This window comes from Palaemon carinicauda, chromosome 33 (assembly GCF_036898095.1).
Source record: "Palaemon carinicauda isolate YSFRI2023 chromosome 33, ASM3689809v2, whole genome shotgun sequence".
NCBI lineage: Eukaryota > Metazoa > Arthropoda > Malacostraca > Decapoda > Palaemonidae > Palaemon > Palaemon carinicauda.
The window spans coordinates 37,994,234-38,014,233 of record NC_090757.1 but is presented as its reverse complement, the minus strand read 5'-3'; the positions used below and the strand labels follow the sequence as shown (position 1 = coordinate 38,014,233).

The 20,000-nt window shown below is 34.8% G+C and overlaps 1 protein-coding gene across 1 annotated transcript in view; it reads left to right on the top strand.

The window, feature by feature from the left end:
- The first annotated feature begins 413 nt into the window (after positions 1-413).
- Positions 414-20,000, top strand: part of LOC137626155 (mucin-2-like) — a 23,945-nt gene continuing 4,358 nt past the window's right edge. The window contains exon 1 of the mRNA XM_068357232.1: positions 414-571. Coding sequence (XP_068213333.1) covers positions 414-571 — 158 coding nt within the window. The remainder of the gene's footprint in view (positions 572-20,000) is intronic.

The window sequence follows — 20,000 nt, the reverse complement described above, 5'->3', positions numbered from 1 at the left end:
CTAACCAAAGAGATTTTGAAAATAAAATAAAACTCCCATATATAGAAGGTATTAAAAATATAACAAATAATATCAAAACTGAGAACCCTTTTGCTTTTTCATATCCCAAGATCATAGGAAGCGCCCTTATTAATGCTTATCAGAATAAAACAGATATAGAATCCGGTGTTTATAAAGTACCATGTGGGGATTGTGAAAAAGTCTACGTTGGAAAAACGGACCGTTCGCTATCTCAAAGATTATCCGAACACAAAAGATCTGTTAGGTATGGCTATGAAAACTCTGGGATTTTCGTTCTCCCTAGAGATTTAGGGCACCAGATTAACTGGAGTGAGTCGTCTTTGCTTTTTAAGAGTACCTGTCCGTACAGAAGGAAAATCCTGGAATCAGCCATCATAAATCAATCAAACACAATGAACTTATCCGGCGGCCAATGGAAAGCTGACACAGTGGGCAATACTCTTCACAACCCTATCATTAAGAAGATAATCCACGGAGACCGACCACCAGATATGCATCAGAGGTCAAGACATCCTCCGAGCGGCTCAGCAATACGAAGACGCATCTGGATGTAATTAAATTTGGCTAATCCTTCCAGCACTTATAACAACTGTAGAACAATTGGAAGCAGCCTTTTGCTTTCCTATATAAACCGTTACTCTCCACTGTATTCCTCATTTTTACTTTACATCCTGAAGAGGGCCAATGTTTATTGGTCGAAATATAGTGATTTATTTATATATCCTGTTTCTTTTATGGGCCTTTTTGGAAAAAAAAACACACACATATATATATATATACATATATATATACATATTATATATATATATATACACACATATATATATATATATATGTATATATATACATATATATATATATATACATATTATATATATATACATATATATATGTATATATATACATATTATATATATATATATATATATATGTATATATATATATATATATATATATATATATATATATATATATATATATATATATATATATATATATATATCTATGTCTTGGAGATTCCAATTCGAGTCACACTAAATCTGAAATAATTCCATAGAACAGACATTTAGGACTCTGGCCATTAACTAACCGGAACAAATTGATTATTGCCATAGAGAAGTCAATAAATGATCCTCTTCAGAGGGAAAGAAGGAAACCTTTCGATGTCCTTGGGAAGGACTCTTGACATAGGAACATTGAACGAATCGACCAATACTTTCAATCATGAGCCGCCAGCCCATCATGCCCCCGTGGGCATTTCAGTTCAGTAGCCACCCAGCTTGAAGATTGGCTGGAGTTTTACCCCTTCAGCTTCAGGATTCATGGCGGCCATCCATCTCTTATGTGGGGGGACATTGAAGACCATGTATCTATGTATCTCGGGGGATAGCCATGTTATTTGTTTTATACGGGGCCATTTATCTATTGCAGGTCTCGGGGGATATTCAATAAAGGGTTGGCCATTAGGATTTACAAATTAATTTTGCTGGTCATTTAACTTCTAGTATGTGGTAATTTAAGAGAACCAGAAGTTATTATTACTATTTTTTTTCTACAAACAGCAATATACCAGGTGCGTTTTGATGGATGTCTTTGTGTCTATGCCCATTCTCCTGGTATGATATATCAATATGAGGGATGTTCGTTTCAAATGCAACTATTGGATTCTCTCTCTCTCGCTCGCTCTCTCTCTCTCTCTCTCTCTCTCTCTCTCTCTCTCTCTCTCTCTCTCTCTCTCTCTCTCTCTCGTAGAAATTTATGCCATAGACGGAAATCAAAGAAATGGAATACTTACGGTAATATTATGACTATGATATAAGGTGACATCCAAATGAAAAGGAAAATCTCTGCATTCATATGCCTAAAGAAGAAAGTGTTTAGTTTAGTAAAAGAATAAATTTTATTCATTTCGAAGATTTGGTGTTGGGGTATTCTGAATTTATCTTCACTTAAGTTAATTTGAGTGAAGTATAACATTGGAAAATAAACCAGATTTCATTCCGGGATTAGAAAATTATTCTTCTATATCATCATCATCATCGTCATCTTCTCGTACGCCTATTGACGCAAAGGGCCTCAGATTTCACCAGTCGTCTCTATCTTGAGCTTTTAAATCAATACTTCCCTAATCATCCTCTCCTACTTAACTCCTCATAGTCCTCAGGCATGTAGGACTGGGTCTTCCAACTCTTCTAGTGCCTTTTGGAGCCCAGTTGAAAGTTTGGTGAACCAATCTCTCTTGGGGAGTGCAAAGAGCATGACCAAACCATCTCCATCTGCCCCTCACCATGATCTCCGCATATGGCACTCGAGTAATCTCTCTTATAGTTTCATTTCTAATCAAGTACTCCCATTTAACTCCTGATATTCTTCTGAGGGGTTTGTTCTCAAATCTACTAAATCTGTTGGATATTGTTTCTATTTAATCGTAAAATGTTATTTTTAACATATTTGATCATACCTGAAATAATTTCATCTATACACGATCGATATGATGTTATGCCTTGAATTCTTTTATTTATATTCTACCGTCATGAATTGAAATTATTTCATCAATTCTTTCGACATGATATTGAAATACGATACTTTTTTTAACCTATTCTTTCGTATGATAATTTAATAAAGATTCTTTTAGCAAAATTTCTTTCGACAGTCGTCTCTATCTTTAGCTTTTAAATCAATACTTCTCCATTCATAACTCCTACTTCATGTTTCATAGTCCTCAGCCATGTAGGCCTGGGGCTTCTTTCAACTTTTAATACTCGAAATTGTTATATTCATTTTTTTTAACATCATATTTGACTTGAAATTCGTCCAGCCATATTTTCTCGAAATTCTTTTAATCATATTCCTTCTTATCATAACTCTATAATTAGGTTTTGTGAATTCTCATGTTTTGATAGTTTTTCTTGAAGTGAATCTAATGCCTTTAATAGAAATTTTGGTATTAAACAACTTTGAATTTTCTACTTTCCATATCTTGATTAGTTTGTTTCAAACTTAATCTTTTTCATGAATGTTTATTTTCGTTCTAAATCTAAGAAATACCAAGCAGCTCTCATAATTAGAGTACTTTTATTTTTATTAGTATAAAACAATCGCAGTTGTTTTTATTTTTCAATTTATTTTTTTTATATTATGTGGACATTTGGTCAATATGAAAATGATAAGTTTGGATAATATCGTATTTAAACGATGTTTTTAATAATCTCGTTGAATCCATCAAAGACCTTATGATTTGGTAATTATTGCTATTATAATGCCATGCTTGGCCCGTGAAGCTTATAACTCTAGATTTGGAATTTGCTTAAAATGTTGTTTCTGGGATATTTTATTTAATATATTTTTCTTAAGCTTGTGAGCCACAGTTTCGTTGATCATTGTGGTATATCGTCCTGTATTTTGATTCAATAAAATCTTAAAACTGGATAATACTATTGTATAGTTAAGTATATTTATAGACAAGAACAGCCATGTATTTCATGCTTCTTAGCTGTTTTGACACTAAAGTTACTCAAAAACTGACTTTTTGGAGATGTGGTAAGAATGGAAATCTTGTATTACAGAAGCTAAAGTACAGTTAAGAGAGAGAGAGAGAGAGAGAGAGAGAGAGAGAGAGAGAGAGAGAGAGAGAGAGAGAATAAGTTTATTGTGTTTAATATCATACATACATACAATGTATATACATGCACACACATATAGCAGAACACAAATGGCGCACCCCCTAGCAGGCCTGCATCGGAAAGTTTGCCTTAACAAGTATTATTCCCTTTACTTAAAAGAAAAATAATAACAATAATGACATTAATAATAACAATAATAATGGTAATGACAACTATAATAATAATAATAACAATAATGAGAGAGAGGGAGAGAGAGAGAGCCTTACCTTACCATATTGCCTTATTTTTTGTTTGGGTTCCCCCAGGTCCCTCAGTGTGAGGCACCTCGTATATCCACCAGAGAGTTGCTAATACATCTTCCGGTGTATTTTGCCTCTTCCAGTCTTGGATGGTCTGGGATGCATCTTAGGTATTTATCGAGCTGATTTTTAAACGCATCTACGCTCACTCCTGATATGTTTCTTAGATGAGCTGGCAGCACATTAAATAGTCGCTGCATTATCGATGCTGGTGCGTAGTGGATTAATGTCCTGTGCGCCTTTCTCAGTTTACCTGGAATGCTTTTTGGTACTATTAATCTACCTCGGCTTGCTCTTTCTGATACTTTAAGCTCCATGATGTTTTCAGCAATTCCTTCTATTTGCTTCCATGCTTGTATTATCATGTAGCGTTCTTTTCTCCTTTCTGGACTGTATAGTTTTAAAAATTGCAGTCTTTCCCAGTAATCAAGGTCCTTAACTTCTTCTATTCTAGCAGTATAGGACCTTTGTACACTCTCTATTTGCGCAATATCCTTTTGGTAGTGTGGGTACCATATCACATTGCAGTACTCGAGTGTACTACGCACATAAGTTTTGTAAAGCATAATCATGTGTTCAGCTTTTCTTGTTTTAAAGTGTCTGAATAACATTCCCACTTTTGCTTTACATTTAGCCAACAGAGTGGCTATTTGGTCGTTGCATAACATATTCCTATTTAAAATTACACCAAGGTCTTTAATTGCTTCCTTGTTTGTGATTGTCTCATTATTAGGTCCCTTGTATGCATACACCATTCCTTCTCTGTTTCCATAATTTATTGATTCGAATTTATCGGAGTTAAATACCATCCTATTTATCTCCGCCCATTCATATATTTTGTTTAGATCTCTTTGTAGTGAGTTCCTATCTTCATCACAAGTAATTTCTCTACTTATTCTTGTGTCATCGGCGAAACTTCTCACTACGGAGTTTTCAACATCACAGTCTATGTCTGAGATCATAATAACAAATAGCAGTGCAGCTAATACCGTACCTTGGGGCACACCAGATATTACCTGGGCTTCATCTGATTTCTCGTCATTTGCAACCACTATCTGTTTTCTGTTTTGCAGGAATTCTTTTACCCATTTTCCTATCTTTCCCACAATATTATGCTTTCTCATTTTTTTCTCCAATATGTTATGGTCTACCTTGTCAAAGGCTTTTGCAAAATCTAGATAGATCACATCTGTGTCTTTTTCATTTATCATATTATTGTATATGTTTTCATAGTGAGCTATCAGTTGGGTCTGTGTACTTTTTCCAGGTACGAAACCGTGTTGACCCATATTAAACAAATTATTTTTGACCAAATGGTTCATTATTTTCTTTTTTATTACCCTCTCATACACTTTCATAATATGTGATGTTAGACTAACAGGTCTATAATTGCTTGCCTCTAGTCTTGATCCACTTTTGAAGATAGGGGTTATATAAGCTAATTTATGTTTAACATATATCTCGCTCATATCTATACTCTGTCTTAGCAGTATTGCAAGTGGCTTCGCGATAGTGTTTGCAGTTTTTTTTAACAAAATCGCTGGAACTCCATCTGGTCCGGCTGCCGATCCATTTTTAATTTCGTTTATAGCCGTGACAATATCTGCTTCATTAATATCTATATCCGTTAGATATTCAACATTTTCTTCTCTCATTTCTGTTTCATTATTCTCATTCGCAATTCTTGGCGTGAACTCACTCTTATATTTTTCTGCTAATATGTTGCATATTTCCTTTTTTTCATTCGTTAGCCGTCCTTCAATTCTTAGAGGGCCTATTTCTATTCTCCTTTTATTCATCTTTTTTGCATAGGAGTAAAGTACTTTGGGGTTTCTTTTTATATTTTGAAGTGTCCTTTCTTCTAAGTCCCTTTTTTCATTTTCTTTCGACTGTATAATCTTTTGTTCTGCATTTTCTATCTTACATTTTATTTCCCTCATTTTCCACACATTTTTTTCTTTTGCAAGATTTTTCTTCCACTTTTTAATTTTCTGAAATAAGATCCTTCTGTCTCTTGGTATGCACGTCTTTTGTTTATTGTTTTTTTTCGGAGAGAGAGAGAGAGAGAGAGAGAGAGAGAGAGAGAGAGAGAGAGAGAGAGAGAGAGAGAGAGAGAGAGAGAGAATCTAATAGGTTGTAGTAAAAGCTTGGGTGTGGCCGTAGCTGGACGCCGATCATATATTTTGCAATTCATATGACAGCGCGATAGCAAAGTGACCTAACCCTTGCCTCAGTCACTCATGAGTGACCTTCAAATCTTTAATATTTGATGGGAAACTCAACACAGTTTAAAGTCTATTTTGAAATGACGTTGCTGTACTTGCACCGTGGTATTAATTACTCTCAACTTGCACTATCGAAAACCTTGTTGCTTCTTAAATAGGCTTTGTAGAAAATCATCATCTCGTAACTTAAAACTTTTTGATAATCATTTGTTTTTGTGGTTGCTATAAAGGATTTTTCAAATCATTTTTATTTGTCTGAAACCACTGTCGGTGACCGCTTTTTTTTTTTTTTTTTTTTTTTTTTGAAAGACTTCGTTCCTTTATGAAACCGTTGTCTCTAACATAATTAAACGTTGAAATCTTTCAGCAGTCTCTTAAAGACAGTAAAAAAAGCGTACGTGCTTTTATAGAAAGAAAAACTTATCAAAGTATTTATTTGTTTAGTTATAAATTTAATTTGAAAATCATTGTGACACTGGCTGTCAAATCGTCTCTAGCTCAATTGATGTGTGACGGGCCGAGAGAAGATTGTGACTCAAAGACAGGATGAAAACCACTGAGTGAGTTTATTATAGAACACTCTCCTTTATATACAAAAGCTCAATGCAACAAGAAATTTCATGTTCGAAATCGACACCGTTACCGGTGAGAAGAACAGGCATGTTTATTTAGGTTCTTTTTAGTGCGAGGGAAGAGCGTAGATACAAGCATAATGTATACACAAAATAAACTATGTACGATCGTGTGACACACGGTTGATACAGATTTATTGATTTTGAAGACATTCTGTTTATCTGGGTCTTTCTGATAGTTATTGTACAGGTTTTTTAGGCTGGAATTCACACTTTCTTGCGTGAGAGAGAGAGAGAGAGAGAGAGAGAGAGAGAGAGAGAGAGAGAGAGAGAGAGAGAGAGAGAGAGAGAGAGAAAAAAAATTAGGAAATATAAAATTACTTTGCATTGTTATTAGACATGGTAAAATTTTTCCATTATTGTTTTGCCTTGTATGTCGATATTGCTCATCTTGTTTATATCTCTGATCTTATGTGGAGAGAGAGAGAGAGAGAGAGAGAGAGAGAGAGAGAGAGAGAGAGAGAGAGAGAGAGAGAGAGAGAGAGAGCCAGCCAGCTTGTTGTGTAAATGTATTTGAGATGTTTTACAAGTGGTATCTTATATAGCGTTCCTTTGTGAATGTTTATCGGCTCTCGCTGTTTTCCATAGAGAGAGAGAGAGAGAGAGAGAGAGAGAGAGAGAGAGAGAGAGAGAGAGAGAGAGAGAGAGAGAGAGAGTGAGTTACAAGGATTTTTGATGTCCCAAAGACTTTTTAGTCCACCTGCAAAGACTCTATTTGTTCTTTGGTAGAGCGATTAAGTTTAAGCATTTAGAAAGTTCTTATGATCTTGTCTAACTTATTCTTGAACTCGTTTACCGTGTTATTGCTTACTGCATCCGCTGGAAGTCTATTCCAAGTATTTGCTATTTTTTTATATAAAGAAATTGCCACATTGAGTGGTGTTGTATCTTCTCAATTCAATTTGTATCCGTTACTTCTGGATTGATTTGTGCTGAGCGTGAATAGATTGTTCTAATCTACATTTGATATTCCTTTAAGAATTTTGAAAGCCTCTATTAACTGTCCCCTTAGTCATCGAGTTTGTTTATCAAATAAGTTTAAACGTTCCATCTTTCGTCTATATCCAAGCTCTAGCTTGTACTGCTTCTACAGTAGTTTATCTATATCCTTCTGTATACTTGGAGCCCAGAATTAGACTCCGTATACTAGATGGGGTCTTACTAGTGGCGTGTACAGCTGTAGTACAGTGTCTTTGTTTCTGTATTTGAATTTTCTTTTATGTAACCTATTAGTTTTTATGCTTTCTTTTCAGCTTTTATGCTCTGTTTTGTAAAATTCAAATCCTTGTTGATACTAATACAGAGATCTTCCTCCTGGTCCATACTCTATTTCATTACCTAGCAGTGAGTAATCTGATTGAGAGAGAGAGAGAGAGAGAGAGAGAGAGAGAGAGAGAGAGAGAGAGAGAGAGAGAGAGAGAGAGAGAGGTGGGTGGGGGGGGGACTAACGTGTAATGAATATACCTGACGTTATTGACACTTGGTTTCACATTTTCTGTTCCTTCAAGGTCTCCTATATAAGGAGCAGTGCAATGTCACCCTTGACTTGAAAGCATCAACCATGTAGGGTATCCTGTTCTGTTTAATGCCTGTATTATTTTCATCTTCGATACTATTCTAGATAAAGCTGGAGTCATTATGAAAAGAACTTTCGCTCTTGTATGGAATCTATCCCCTGGAGTAGAAAAAAACCAATTGGAATTGCCTTCAGAAATTTCGTTGAAATGAGAAACTTATTGATGTTTTTTTTTTACATAAGTTTGTGTATTTTTTTTTCACATATTTTCTTTTCTTTGCAAACATGATATTGGTAGATTAGGTAGAATTAAGATGAAGGTAAACTTTTTTTTTACGCGACTTTATATATTTTTTTTTACATCTTCTTTGTACACATTGTTAATATAATATTGGTAATTTAGGAAGACTTAAGATAGAAATAAACTAATTATTTATCAGTGTAGTTGTTATAATAACAAAAGAAACCATGAATTTTGTCAAATTATAGAATTCTCTAAATAATTATGGGATAAAGAAGAGCATAAAGATAATGAATGAACACATAAAACAGCCCTGAAAGAAAAAAAAATCATCAAAAGTAAACTTTGTTTGTATTACTAGTTGAGATACATCCAGGTCTCACAAGCAAGGAAAAAGAGACATTAAGCACATTGGGATTGTCAACTTCATGTCCCTATGTAAAGCTGGCATAATTAAGTAAAGGAAAATTTGGAATCGATGGACATTAGTTTCAGATTGCAAAATTTTCTGGAGTATAAGTAATGGGAATAGAAACTTGTTCTCAGAATATAAATTCGTTAAAGAAAACGAGCATCAAGTACTGTAAGTACTATTACAAAAGTTTCCTTTATTATTATTATTATTATTATTATTATTATTACATGCTAAGCTACAACCTTAGTTTTAAAAGCCGGATGCTATAAGTTCAAGGGGCCCAACAAGGAAAATAGCCCAGTGAGGAAAGGAAACAAGGAAAAATGAAATATTTTAAGAAAATCATCAACATTAAAATGAATATTTCCTATATAAACTATAAAAACTTTAACAAAAGAAGAGGAAGAGAAATTAGATAGAATAGTGTACCCGAGTGTACACTCAAGCAAGAAATCTGTAACCCAAGACAGTAGAAGACCATAGCACAGAGGCCATGGCACTACCCAAGTCATAAGCAGAGTTCATCTATCTATTTAACAAGGTACCTCCCCCAATTTTAGGGGGTACCCGACGTAAAAAAAGAGCAATAATAATAATAATAATAATAATAATAATAATAATAATAATAATAAAAATAATAATAATCTTTATTTCAGCAAAAGCCATATACAGAATTACAATAGGGGTACAGTGATCTTGAATTTTTGACACAAGTAAAAAAAAAAAAGATGAGATATGCAATAATATCAGTGATATATTACAAACATCAATTAGCAGGTTGACCACACAGTTCTAAGGTCTTATTTTCCTAGCTCCTCCTAGGCTGACGAGGTATTCATCCGAGTTTGATTGGTACTGCTAGGGTGCCAGAGCCTACCAGGTCCCCTTATCAACCTAAAATTAATCCTCATATGCTGTCTCCCCTACTGCCGCTACCTAAGCGGTCACCAAGGCGACCGGAGGTAGCAGAAGCATTGAATTTTAGATTTTCAAGGTGTCTCTTCCATAAGCAGCTCTACTAAGAGAATGACACTCCAAAATCAAACCATTGTTCTCTAGTCTTGAGTAGTGTCATAGCATCTGTACCATGGTTTTTCACTGTCTTGTGGTAGAGTTCTTTTGCTTGAGGGTACACTTGGGCACACTATTTTATCTTTTTTCTCTTCCTCTTGTTTTTTTTTAAGTTTTTATAGTTTATATATGAATTATTTGATTTAAAGTTGTTACTGGTCTTAATTTTTCTTTTATTCTCATTAATTCTCTTTTAGTTTCCTTATTTCCTTTCATCACTGGGCTATTTTTCCTATTGGAGACCTCGGGGTTATAGCATACTGCTTTTAATAACAACAACAACAACAACAACAACATGCGAACTCAGTTCATCACGTGATATTGATTTCATGGTCCAATTCCGACAGTTATCCCGCCTTCTTCCAAGTCGTTAACCTTAGCTGTGATGAATGACTCCCCAGAAGCCGTAATTATAAATTGAGTCCCTATAGATACTTCGATACAACCTTTTGTCGTTCGAGTATGGGCAATATTATTATTTTCCTTTTTTGCAAGAGATCAAGTCACGACTCCCTCCAGCTATCATCTCTGCCAACACCTTCCGTAACCTTAAATGGCTACGAAGCCCTTTCTTAAGCCAATGTCCTACCCCCTCCCCCCTATTCCTTAAACCTAAAAGCCCCAGTGTATTCCCCCCTTGCCTATAATTCGACCTAATCAGGAGCATGATTCATGCCAAACCATTATTTGCCAATCAGGATCCCATCGGGTAAGATAGACCCGAATCATCTCCGGATAAAGATGAAGGATCGACAGGTTTATTGAGGTAAACAGTCCGGAGACCTTTGCTCAGTCCATCTGCAAAGGTAAGGTAATGCTCTGCCCTAGATGATGATGGTGATGGAGAGATTTGAGGATTTTGCCGCGCCTTTTTTTTTTTTTTTTTTTTTTTTTTTTTTTTTTTTTTTTGTAACGAGGTAGAATCGTTTATCGCAACGGCGGGATTTAAACTCAGTGTGAGTTTAGAGAGAGTTTTTTTTTCTCCAGAGTAATTAAAAATGCTTTCTTTATTCTAAGCCTTCGTTTATTTTTCTGTCTTCATCCCTTTACTGCACATTTTTGGAATAAAGCTAGCAGTGTTTCCTCGTTTTATATTCGATATTTAACGCTCGAAAACCAGTATAGAACCCATAATTTGAATTATGGGTAACAAAATTAAAGTACATCATAATTCGTTCATTCTTGTTACTATTTTCTATTACTATGATCATTTTCCCGCCTTCCTGTCGTCCTTTTTAATACAGAGATGCAAATACTTCACTTACTTGAATCCAAGGTCTACATATAGACCTTGCTTGAATCCTTCTCTTCCCCTTAAAACCAATACTAGAACTCTTTAGATACAAAATATCAAATCATTCAAATATACAGTAGATGTAAAAGTTAGATATATACAGTATATTACAGTATGTTAAGTTTTTTTTTATAATTTATGCAGGAGATATTTATTTTAATGTTGTCACTGTTCTTAAAATATTTTATTTTTCCTTGTTTATCTTTCCTCACTGGACTATTTTCCCTGTTGGAGCCCCTGGGCTTATAACATCCTGCTTTTCCAACTAGGGTTGTAGCTTAGCAAGTAATAATAATAATAATAATAATAATAATAATAATAATATATTTTCATCCAAATCCACACTTATAAACTGGAGAATTACACATTGAAAGTTAAGACTCTGATCACATCTCTAGGATTTTCAAGACGTTGTTGATAAGAGCTGATTAGTTATCGACACCAGTTCATATACCGCTTAAAGTTGAAGTTAATTTTCATTTAATTTTCTCAAGAACATTCATATATATATATATATATATATATATATATATATATATATGATAAATTTTGCTAATTTTTACGTGTTTTTCATATTCAAATAAGCCATATATATTTTTGATACATTAATGTCTGGATTCTCTTAACGACCTCGGGATCAGAGCCCCAGGCGAAATCACACAAAGACAAGAGCTTGGCTCCGGCCGGGAATCGAACCCTGGTCGGCAAGCTTGTATAGACAGTGACTAAGCCACTTGGCCACGAAGAAAGATTTTCTTTCTTCGTGGCCAAGTGGCTTAGTCACTGTCTATACAAGCTTGCCGACCAGGTTTCGATTCCCGCGGCCGAACCCTGGTCGGCAAGCTTGTATAGACAGTGACTAAGCCACTTGGCCACGAAGAAAGAAAATCTTTCTTCGTGGCCAAGTGGCTTAGTCACTGTCTATACAAGCTTGCCGACCAGGGTTCGATTCCCGGCCGGAGCCAAGCTCTTGTCTTTGTGTGATTTCGCCTGGGGCTCTGATCCCGAGGTCGTTAAGAGAATCCAGACATTAATGTATCAAAAATATATATGGCTTATTTGATATATATATATATATATATATATATATATATATATATATATATATATATATATATATATATATATATATAGCATATATACAGTATATATATATATATAGCATATATATATATATAGCATATATATATATATATATATATACATATATATATAATAAAATAAGCCATATATATTTTTGCTACATTAATGTCTGGAATTTCTTAACGACCTCGGGATCAGAGCCCCAGGCGAAATCACACAAAGACAAGAGCTTGTGACCATCCGGGAATCGAACCCTGGTCCGGCAAGCTTGTAGAGACAGTGACTACCACTTCGTGACCAAGATGTAGTTACTGCCTCTACAAGCTTGCCGGACCAGGGTTCGATTCCCAGCCAGTCACAAGCTCTTGTCTTTGTGTGATTTCGCCTGGGGTACTGTCTCTACAAGCTTGCCGGACCAGGGTTCGATTCCCGGCCGGTCACAAGCTCTTGTCTTTGTGTGATTTCGCCTGGGGCTCTGATCCCCAGGTCGTTAAGAGAAACCAGACATTAATGTAGCAAAAATGTATATGGCTTATTTGAATATGAAAAACATGTCTAAATGTGCATATATATATATATATATATATATATATATATATATATATATATATATATATATATATATATATATATATATATATATCACGTTAAATTGTGATTGAAGAATATTACTTAATCTGGAATTGGACAAGGTTTTATACGAAGATATATGTAACAATCAGTAGATTGGCACTATGCGTGGTCAGTGGAGCTGAAAGCTGGGTAACTGGATTTAAAATTTTTTTTTGTAGTTGACGTTCAATTGTCGTATTTACTTCTCAAATAACTATTCATATGCATCCCATGAAATTGTGATTAAAAGTGTAGCTGCCCGTATAAGATCAATAATATTGCGCAGTATTCGCTATTATACAATATTATTGACAGTGGAGGGTGGTATTGAAGATTGACACGATGTATTGAAGACATCAATGAAGAGTTTGATATTATTGACAGTGAAGGGTGGTATTGAAGATTGACACGGTGTATTGAAGACATCAATGATGAGTTTGATATTATTGACAGTGAAGGGTGGTATTGAAGATTGACACGGTATATTGAAGACATCAATGAAGAGTTTGATATTATTGACAGTGAAGGGTGGTGTTGAAGATTGACACGGTGTATTGAAGACATCAATGAAGAGTTTGATATTATTGACAGTGGAGGGTGGTGTTGAAGATTGACACGGTGTATTGAAGACATCAATGAAGAGTTTGATATTATTGACAGTGGAGGGTGGTGTTGAAGATTGACACGATGTATTGAAGACATCAATGAAGAGTTTGATATTATTGACAGTGGAGGGTGGTATTGAAGATTGACACGGTATATTGAAGACATCAATGAAAAGTTTGATATTATTGACAGTGAAGGGTGGTATTGAAGATTGACACGATGTATTGAAGACATCAATGAAGAGTTTGATATTATTGACAGTGGAGGGTGGTGTTGAAGATTGACACGGTATATTGAAGACATCAATGAAGAGTTTGATATTATTGACAGTGAAGGGTGGTGTTGAAGATTGACACGATGTATTGAAGACATCAATGAAGAGTTTGATATTATTGACAGTGGAGGGTGGTATTGAAGATTGACACGGTGTATTGTAGACATCAATGAAGAGTTTGATATTATTGACAGTGAAGGGTGGTGTTGAAGATTGACACGATGTATTGAAGACATCAATGAAGAGTTTGATATTATTGACAGTGGAGAGTGGTATTGAAGATTGACACGGTGTATTGTAGACATCAATGAAGAGTTTGATATTATTGACAGTGAAGGGTGGTGTTGAAGATTGACACGGTGTATTGTAGACATCAATGAAGAGTTTGATATTATTGACAGTGAAGGGTGGTGTTGAAGATTGACACGATGTATTGAAGACATCAATGAAGAGTTTGATATTATTGACAGTGGAGGGTGGTATTGAAGATTGACACGGTGTATTGTAGACATCAATGAAGAGTTTGATATTATTGACAGTGAAGGGTGGTGTTGAAGATTGACACGATGTATTGAAGACATCAATGAAGAGTTTGATATTATTGACAGTGGAGGGTGGTATTGAAGATTGACATGATGTATTGAAGACATCAATGAAGAGTTTGATATTATTGACAGTGAAGGGTGGTGTTGAAGATTGACACGATGTATTGAAGACATCAATGAAGAGTTTGATATTATTGACAGTGGAGAGTGGTGGTGTTGAAGATTGACACGGTGTATTGGAGACATCAATGAAGAGTTTGATGTTATTGACAGTGGAGGGTGGTGTTGAAGATTGACACGGTGTATCGGAGACACCAATGAAGAGTTTGATGTTATTGACAGTGGAGGGTGGTGTTGAAGATTGACACGGTGTATCGGAGACACCAATGAATAGTTTGATGTTATTGACAGCGGAGGGTGGTGTTGAAGATTGACACGGTGTATCGGAGACACCAATGAAGAGTTTGATGTTATTGACAGAGGAGGGTGGTGTTGAAGATTGACACGGTATATTGAAGACATCAATGAAGAGTTTGATATTTTATTAAACAATACGAATATATATAGAATAGTGTGAGATTAATATTGCCAATAGCCTATAAGTGTGTTTCTTGCCTACTGTATGTTTTCATTTGAAAATATTAGTTGTTGAATCCCCTATACCCTTTGCATACGCACATCCACACTGAATAGTCTGACCTATTCTTTACACATTCTCCTGTCCTCATACACCTGACAACACTGAGATTACCAAACAATTCTTCTTCACCCAAGGGGTTACTGCACTAATTGTTCAGTGGCCACTTTCCTCTTGGTAAGGGTAGAAGAGATTCTTTAGCTATGGTAAACAGATCCTCTAAGAGAAGGACACTCCAAAATCAAACCATTGTTCTCTAGTCTTGGGTAGTGCCATAGCCTCTCTACCATGGTCTTCCACTGTCTTTGGTTAGAGTTCTCTTGCTTGAGGGTACACTTGAGCACACTATTCTATCTTATTTTTCTTCCTCTTGTTTTCTTAAAGATTTTATAGTTTATATAGGAGATGTTTATTTTAATGTTGTTACGCTTAAAATATTCTATTTTCCTTTTTTCCTTTCCTCACTGGGCTATTTTCCTAGTGGAGCCTTTGGGCTTATAGCATCCTGCTTTTCCAACTTGGGTTGTAGCTTAGCTAATAATAATAATAATAATAATAATAATAATGGGGCTGTTGTATAACAGGGTAAACATCAAATTTAATTTCTCGACACTTTTGTGTGAGACAGAGGTAACTGGAGTTCGTACAGACGTTTTTCATGCGTCATTATACCTACTGTTAATCCCATTTCCACCTTAGTGTATGGTGCAGTTAGTCAATAAGGGACAGTAGTGTTTGTGTGTATGTGTTTATAGGAATATCAATTACTGTTGCCTAATGTTTGTTATATGGTGCAAGTTCATAACTATCAGAACCAAAAAGCAATTTATTTTCATTATTTAACTGTTTATGTAGCCTTTTTAAATATTTTGCCGAGCATATTATCAATTACCTATTGCTGACGAGAGAGAGAGAGAGAGAGAGAGAGAGAGAGAGAGAGAGAGAGAGAGAGAGAGAGAGAGAGAGAGAGAATCAAATTTTTGAACCCCGTTTTGAATTCTTTTCTAAATTTGAAGGAAGATAGAAGAGCAAGCAAAACACTATGATTGGTTCAAGTAAACATTCATTTTTATTATGGGAAATATATCAGATTTAATTGTGCTCATAGACAACTAAAATGGTGCGCTGTATTTAGGCATTGCGTAAAAATTTCATTGTTTAGGTAGTAAATAGAATCCTTCCTTTATCTAATATTTATAAAAAATAATATTGATGCTAAAAATATTGAGCAAGTTTTGATTTTCTAGGACTTTAGGGGTCTCTAATAATAAAATGAAAGTCATAATTTTCTACCATTTCTTACAAGTGATAAACACAGTACTTTCTGAGGCATAATGCATCTTCAAATGTTCAAGATCCTTTAGATGGATGTAATTACCAACATATTATTATTATTATTATTATTATTATTATTATTATTATTATTATTATTATTACTTGCTAAGCTACAACCCTAGTTGGAAAAGCAGGATGCTGTAAGCCCAGGGGCTCCAACAGGGAAAATAGCTCAGTGAGGAAAGGAAACAAGGAAAAATAAAATATTTTAAGAAGAGCAACAATGCAATGGTTTGAGTAAGCAGCCTGAGCATTTCATTTTGATAACCGCGCCCTGGCAGTTTCCGCTCTTCCAAGATACGATGACGGTATAAAAGGCAAGCGAGGCACAGGAAGAATGATATTTTAGCATAAAATGGGCTTTCCTTACCTGCTTAAGAAAAAAAAAATCTGAAAGGAAATAGAAAGTTCCGAACAATTCTTTTGATTGACACCCGAGAAATCTTTCTCCCACCCCCCCCCCTCCCCCTTCTATATAATCTAAACCCATTTGTCACTAGATCCCCAAGGAAAGAGCATTTGTGTCTTTCATTTGTTACAAAGTGATAAATACAGTAATATCTGAGGTATAATGTATCTTCCAAAGTTCAAAATACATTAGATGCATAACCATGTCCGGGCAGTTTCCGCCCTTCCAAGATGAGATGATGGCATAAAAGAGGCACAGGAAGAAGGACGTCATAGCATCAAATGGGCTTTCCATACCAAAAAAAAAAAAAAAAAAAAACTGAAAAGAAATAGAAAGTTCCGAACAATTCTCTTAATTGACACCCGAGAAACCTTTCCCCCCCCCCCCATCTATATAATCTAAACCCATTTGTCACCAGATCCCCAAGGATAGCGCTTTTGGTCCCTTGATCTTTTGTTTCGTGTCATTCGGCGCCATTATCCACGATGGTCACTTTACATCATCAATTATGCTTGATTGCCTCCAAGCACATATGGGAAGGCAGAGGCCAGAAACAATGATGTCGCATTGTCGCTACTTCTGTCTTTTATAAGGCTGTCGGCTTGTCTATTAGTCAATGCCCGTGGGTTTTGTTTCTTTAGGATATCAAAGGAGTGACTTTCAGGATACGCCTGTTGATAATTTCAAGTTTTTTTTGTATCCAAAACGTAATTATCGTTAAGGTTAAAATTCCTCAATATATCCTTCCTGTTTTAAGAATTTTTTTTTCATGCATATCAACAAATACTCCATTGCCTAACAGTATTTCGTAAGTTTTATTTCTGGACTGACTAAATTGTTGAATGTTTTTCTTAATCATTTTTAGTTCAATCGGTAATCATTCAGAAGTGTAATACATTATTATTATTATTATTATTATTATTATTATTATTATTATTATTATTATTACTTGGTAAGCTACAATTCTAGTTGGAAAAGCAGGATGCTATAAGCCCAGGTGCTCCAACGGGTAAATAGCCCAGTGAGGAAAGGAAACAAGGCAAAATGAAATATTTTAAGAACAATAACAACCTTAGAATTAATATTTACTATGTAAAGTATAAAAACTTTAACAAAACAAGAGGAAATGAAATAAGATAGAATAGTGGGCCTGAGTGTACACTCAAGCAACAGAATTCTAATCAAAGACAGTGGAAGGCCATGGTAATGAGGCTATGGCACTATCTAAGACTAGAGAACAATGGTTTGATTTTGGAGTGTCCTTCTCCTAGAAGAGCTGCTTACCATACCTAAAGGGTTTCTTCTACCCTTACCAAGCGGAAAATATCCACTGAAATATTACAGGGCAGTAGTTAGTCCCTTGGGTGAAGAAGAATAGTTTGGTAATCTCAGTGTTGTCAGGTGTATGAGGACGGAGGAGAATATGTAAAGAATAAGCCAGATTATTCAGTGCATATGTATGTAAAGGGAAAATGAACCGTAACCAGAGATAAGGATCCAATGTAGGATGTGATGAGAGAGGGACTCCAAGTATGTTTGGGTTTATTTTGTTAATTTCGTTGGCATTATCAAGCAATACTATATAAACCTTTTATATCTTAATAATAACAAAGGGATTCGGGTAAAGTTGTATGAGAGAGAGAGAGAGAGAGAGAGAGAGAGAGAGAGAGAGAGAGAGAGAGAGAGAAACTGAATATGTTTGGGCATATCTTCAATCAATTTCGCTGGTATTAATAAACAATATTATAAAGACCTCTGCATTGTATAATATTTCTAATCTTCTATTATAATAACCTGCTTTTCCAACTAGGGTTGTAGCTTAGCAAGTAATAATAATAATAATAATAATAATAATAATAATAATGATATAGACCTTTGGATTGTATAAAACTTCTAACTTTCTTTAAAATAGTTATTTGAAATAGTAAACGTTCCAGTTAGTGATTCAAACATTAGACATTTCTTGTTCCCAAAATCGTGTAATTTCAAATCGACGAAATTATCAATATCTTTTGACAAGGCAATTTTCAACCTTTCATAAAATCCCCATCGGGAATTAGTTAAGTTTCTCGGCACCGTTTCTATTGCATGCGTTCATGCACCCTCGTTTATTTTGTCCAACATAATGTTATATATATGTCGAACTACTTAACGATCGTGTGAACGCCTTCCTTAACCACAGCATATTGAAGATTTTGCTTGGCGAGGCTAGGAAAAATAGGACGACCCGTAATTACACTTAATGGATTATCTTGTGAACATATAATTTCAGCCGCCTTTATAACCGGCAGTTGATCAATTACAGAGATCAGCGCCTCTTTAGGGGCTCGTTAAGTCAGTCGCATGATGCTCTGACTCCGCCCACTTTGGTCTGACTCCGCCCACTTAGGTCTGACCATTATCATGTGTTCATAATCATTTTAATTTTTCAAATAATTTTTTTTTCTGTTGTGTTTATTACAACATTTTGTCCGTATTTGTTTTCTTCGTATAAATTTCTCTGAGAGCCCGTAGAAATATGTAAGGTTGTCCACAAATACAATATAGCCAGTTATATATATATATATATATATATATATATATATATATATATATATATATATATATATATATATACATATATATATATATATATATATTATATATAATATATATATATATATATATATATATATATATATATACACACACACATATATGATAAATTTTGCACATTTAAACGTGTTTTTCATATCACAAATAAGTCATATATATTATTACATTAAAATATGGATTCGTTTAACGACCTCGGGATCAGAGCCCCATGCGAAATCACTCAAAGACTATAGTATCTGACCGGCCGGGTTTCGAACCCTGATCCAGGATACTTGTATGACATTGACCATACCACTTAGCCACGAAGAAATATGGTCAATGTCATCCAAGTATCCTGGACTGGGGTTCGAAACCCGGCTGGTCAGATACTATAGTCTTTGAGTGATTTCGCCTGGGGCTCTGATCCCGAGGTCGTTAAGAGAATCCACACTTTAATGTATTAATATATATGGCTTATACGTTAAATATATATATATATATATATATATATATATATATATATATATTCTTGATTAAGAATAACTGAATGGGTCCACAGATTGCAAAAGAAGTAGGGAAAGAAAGAGA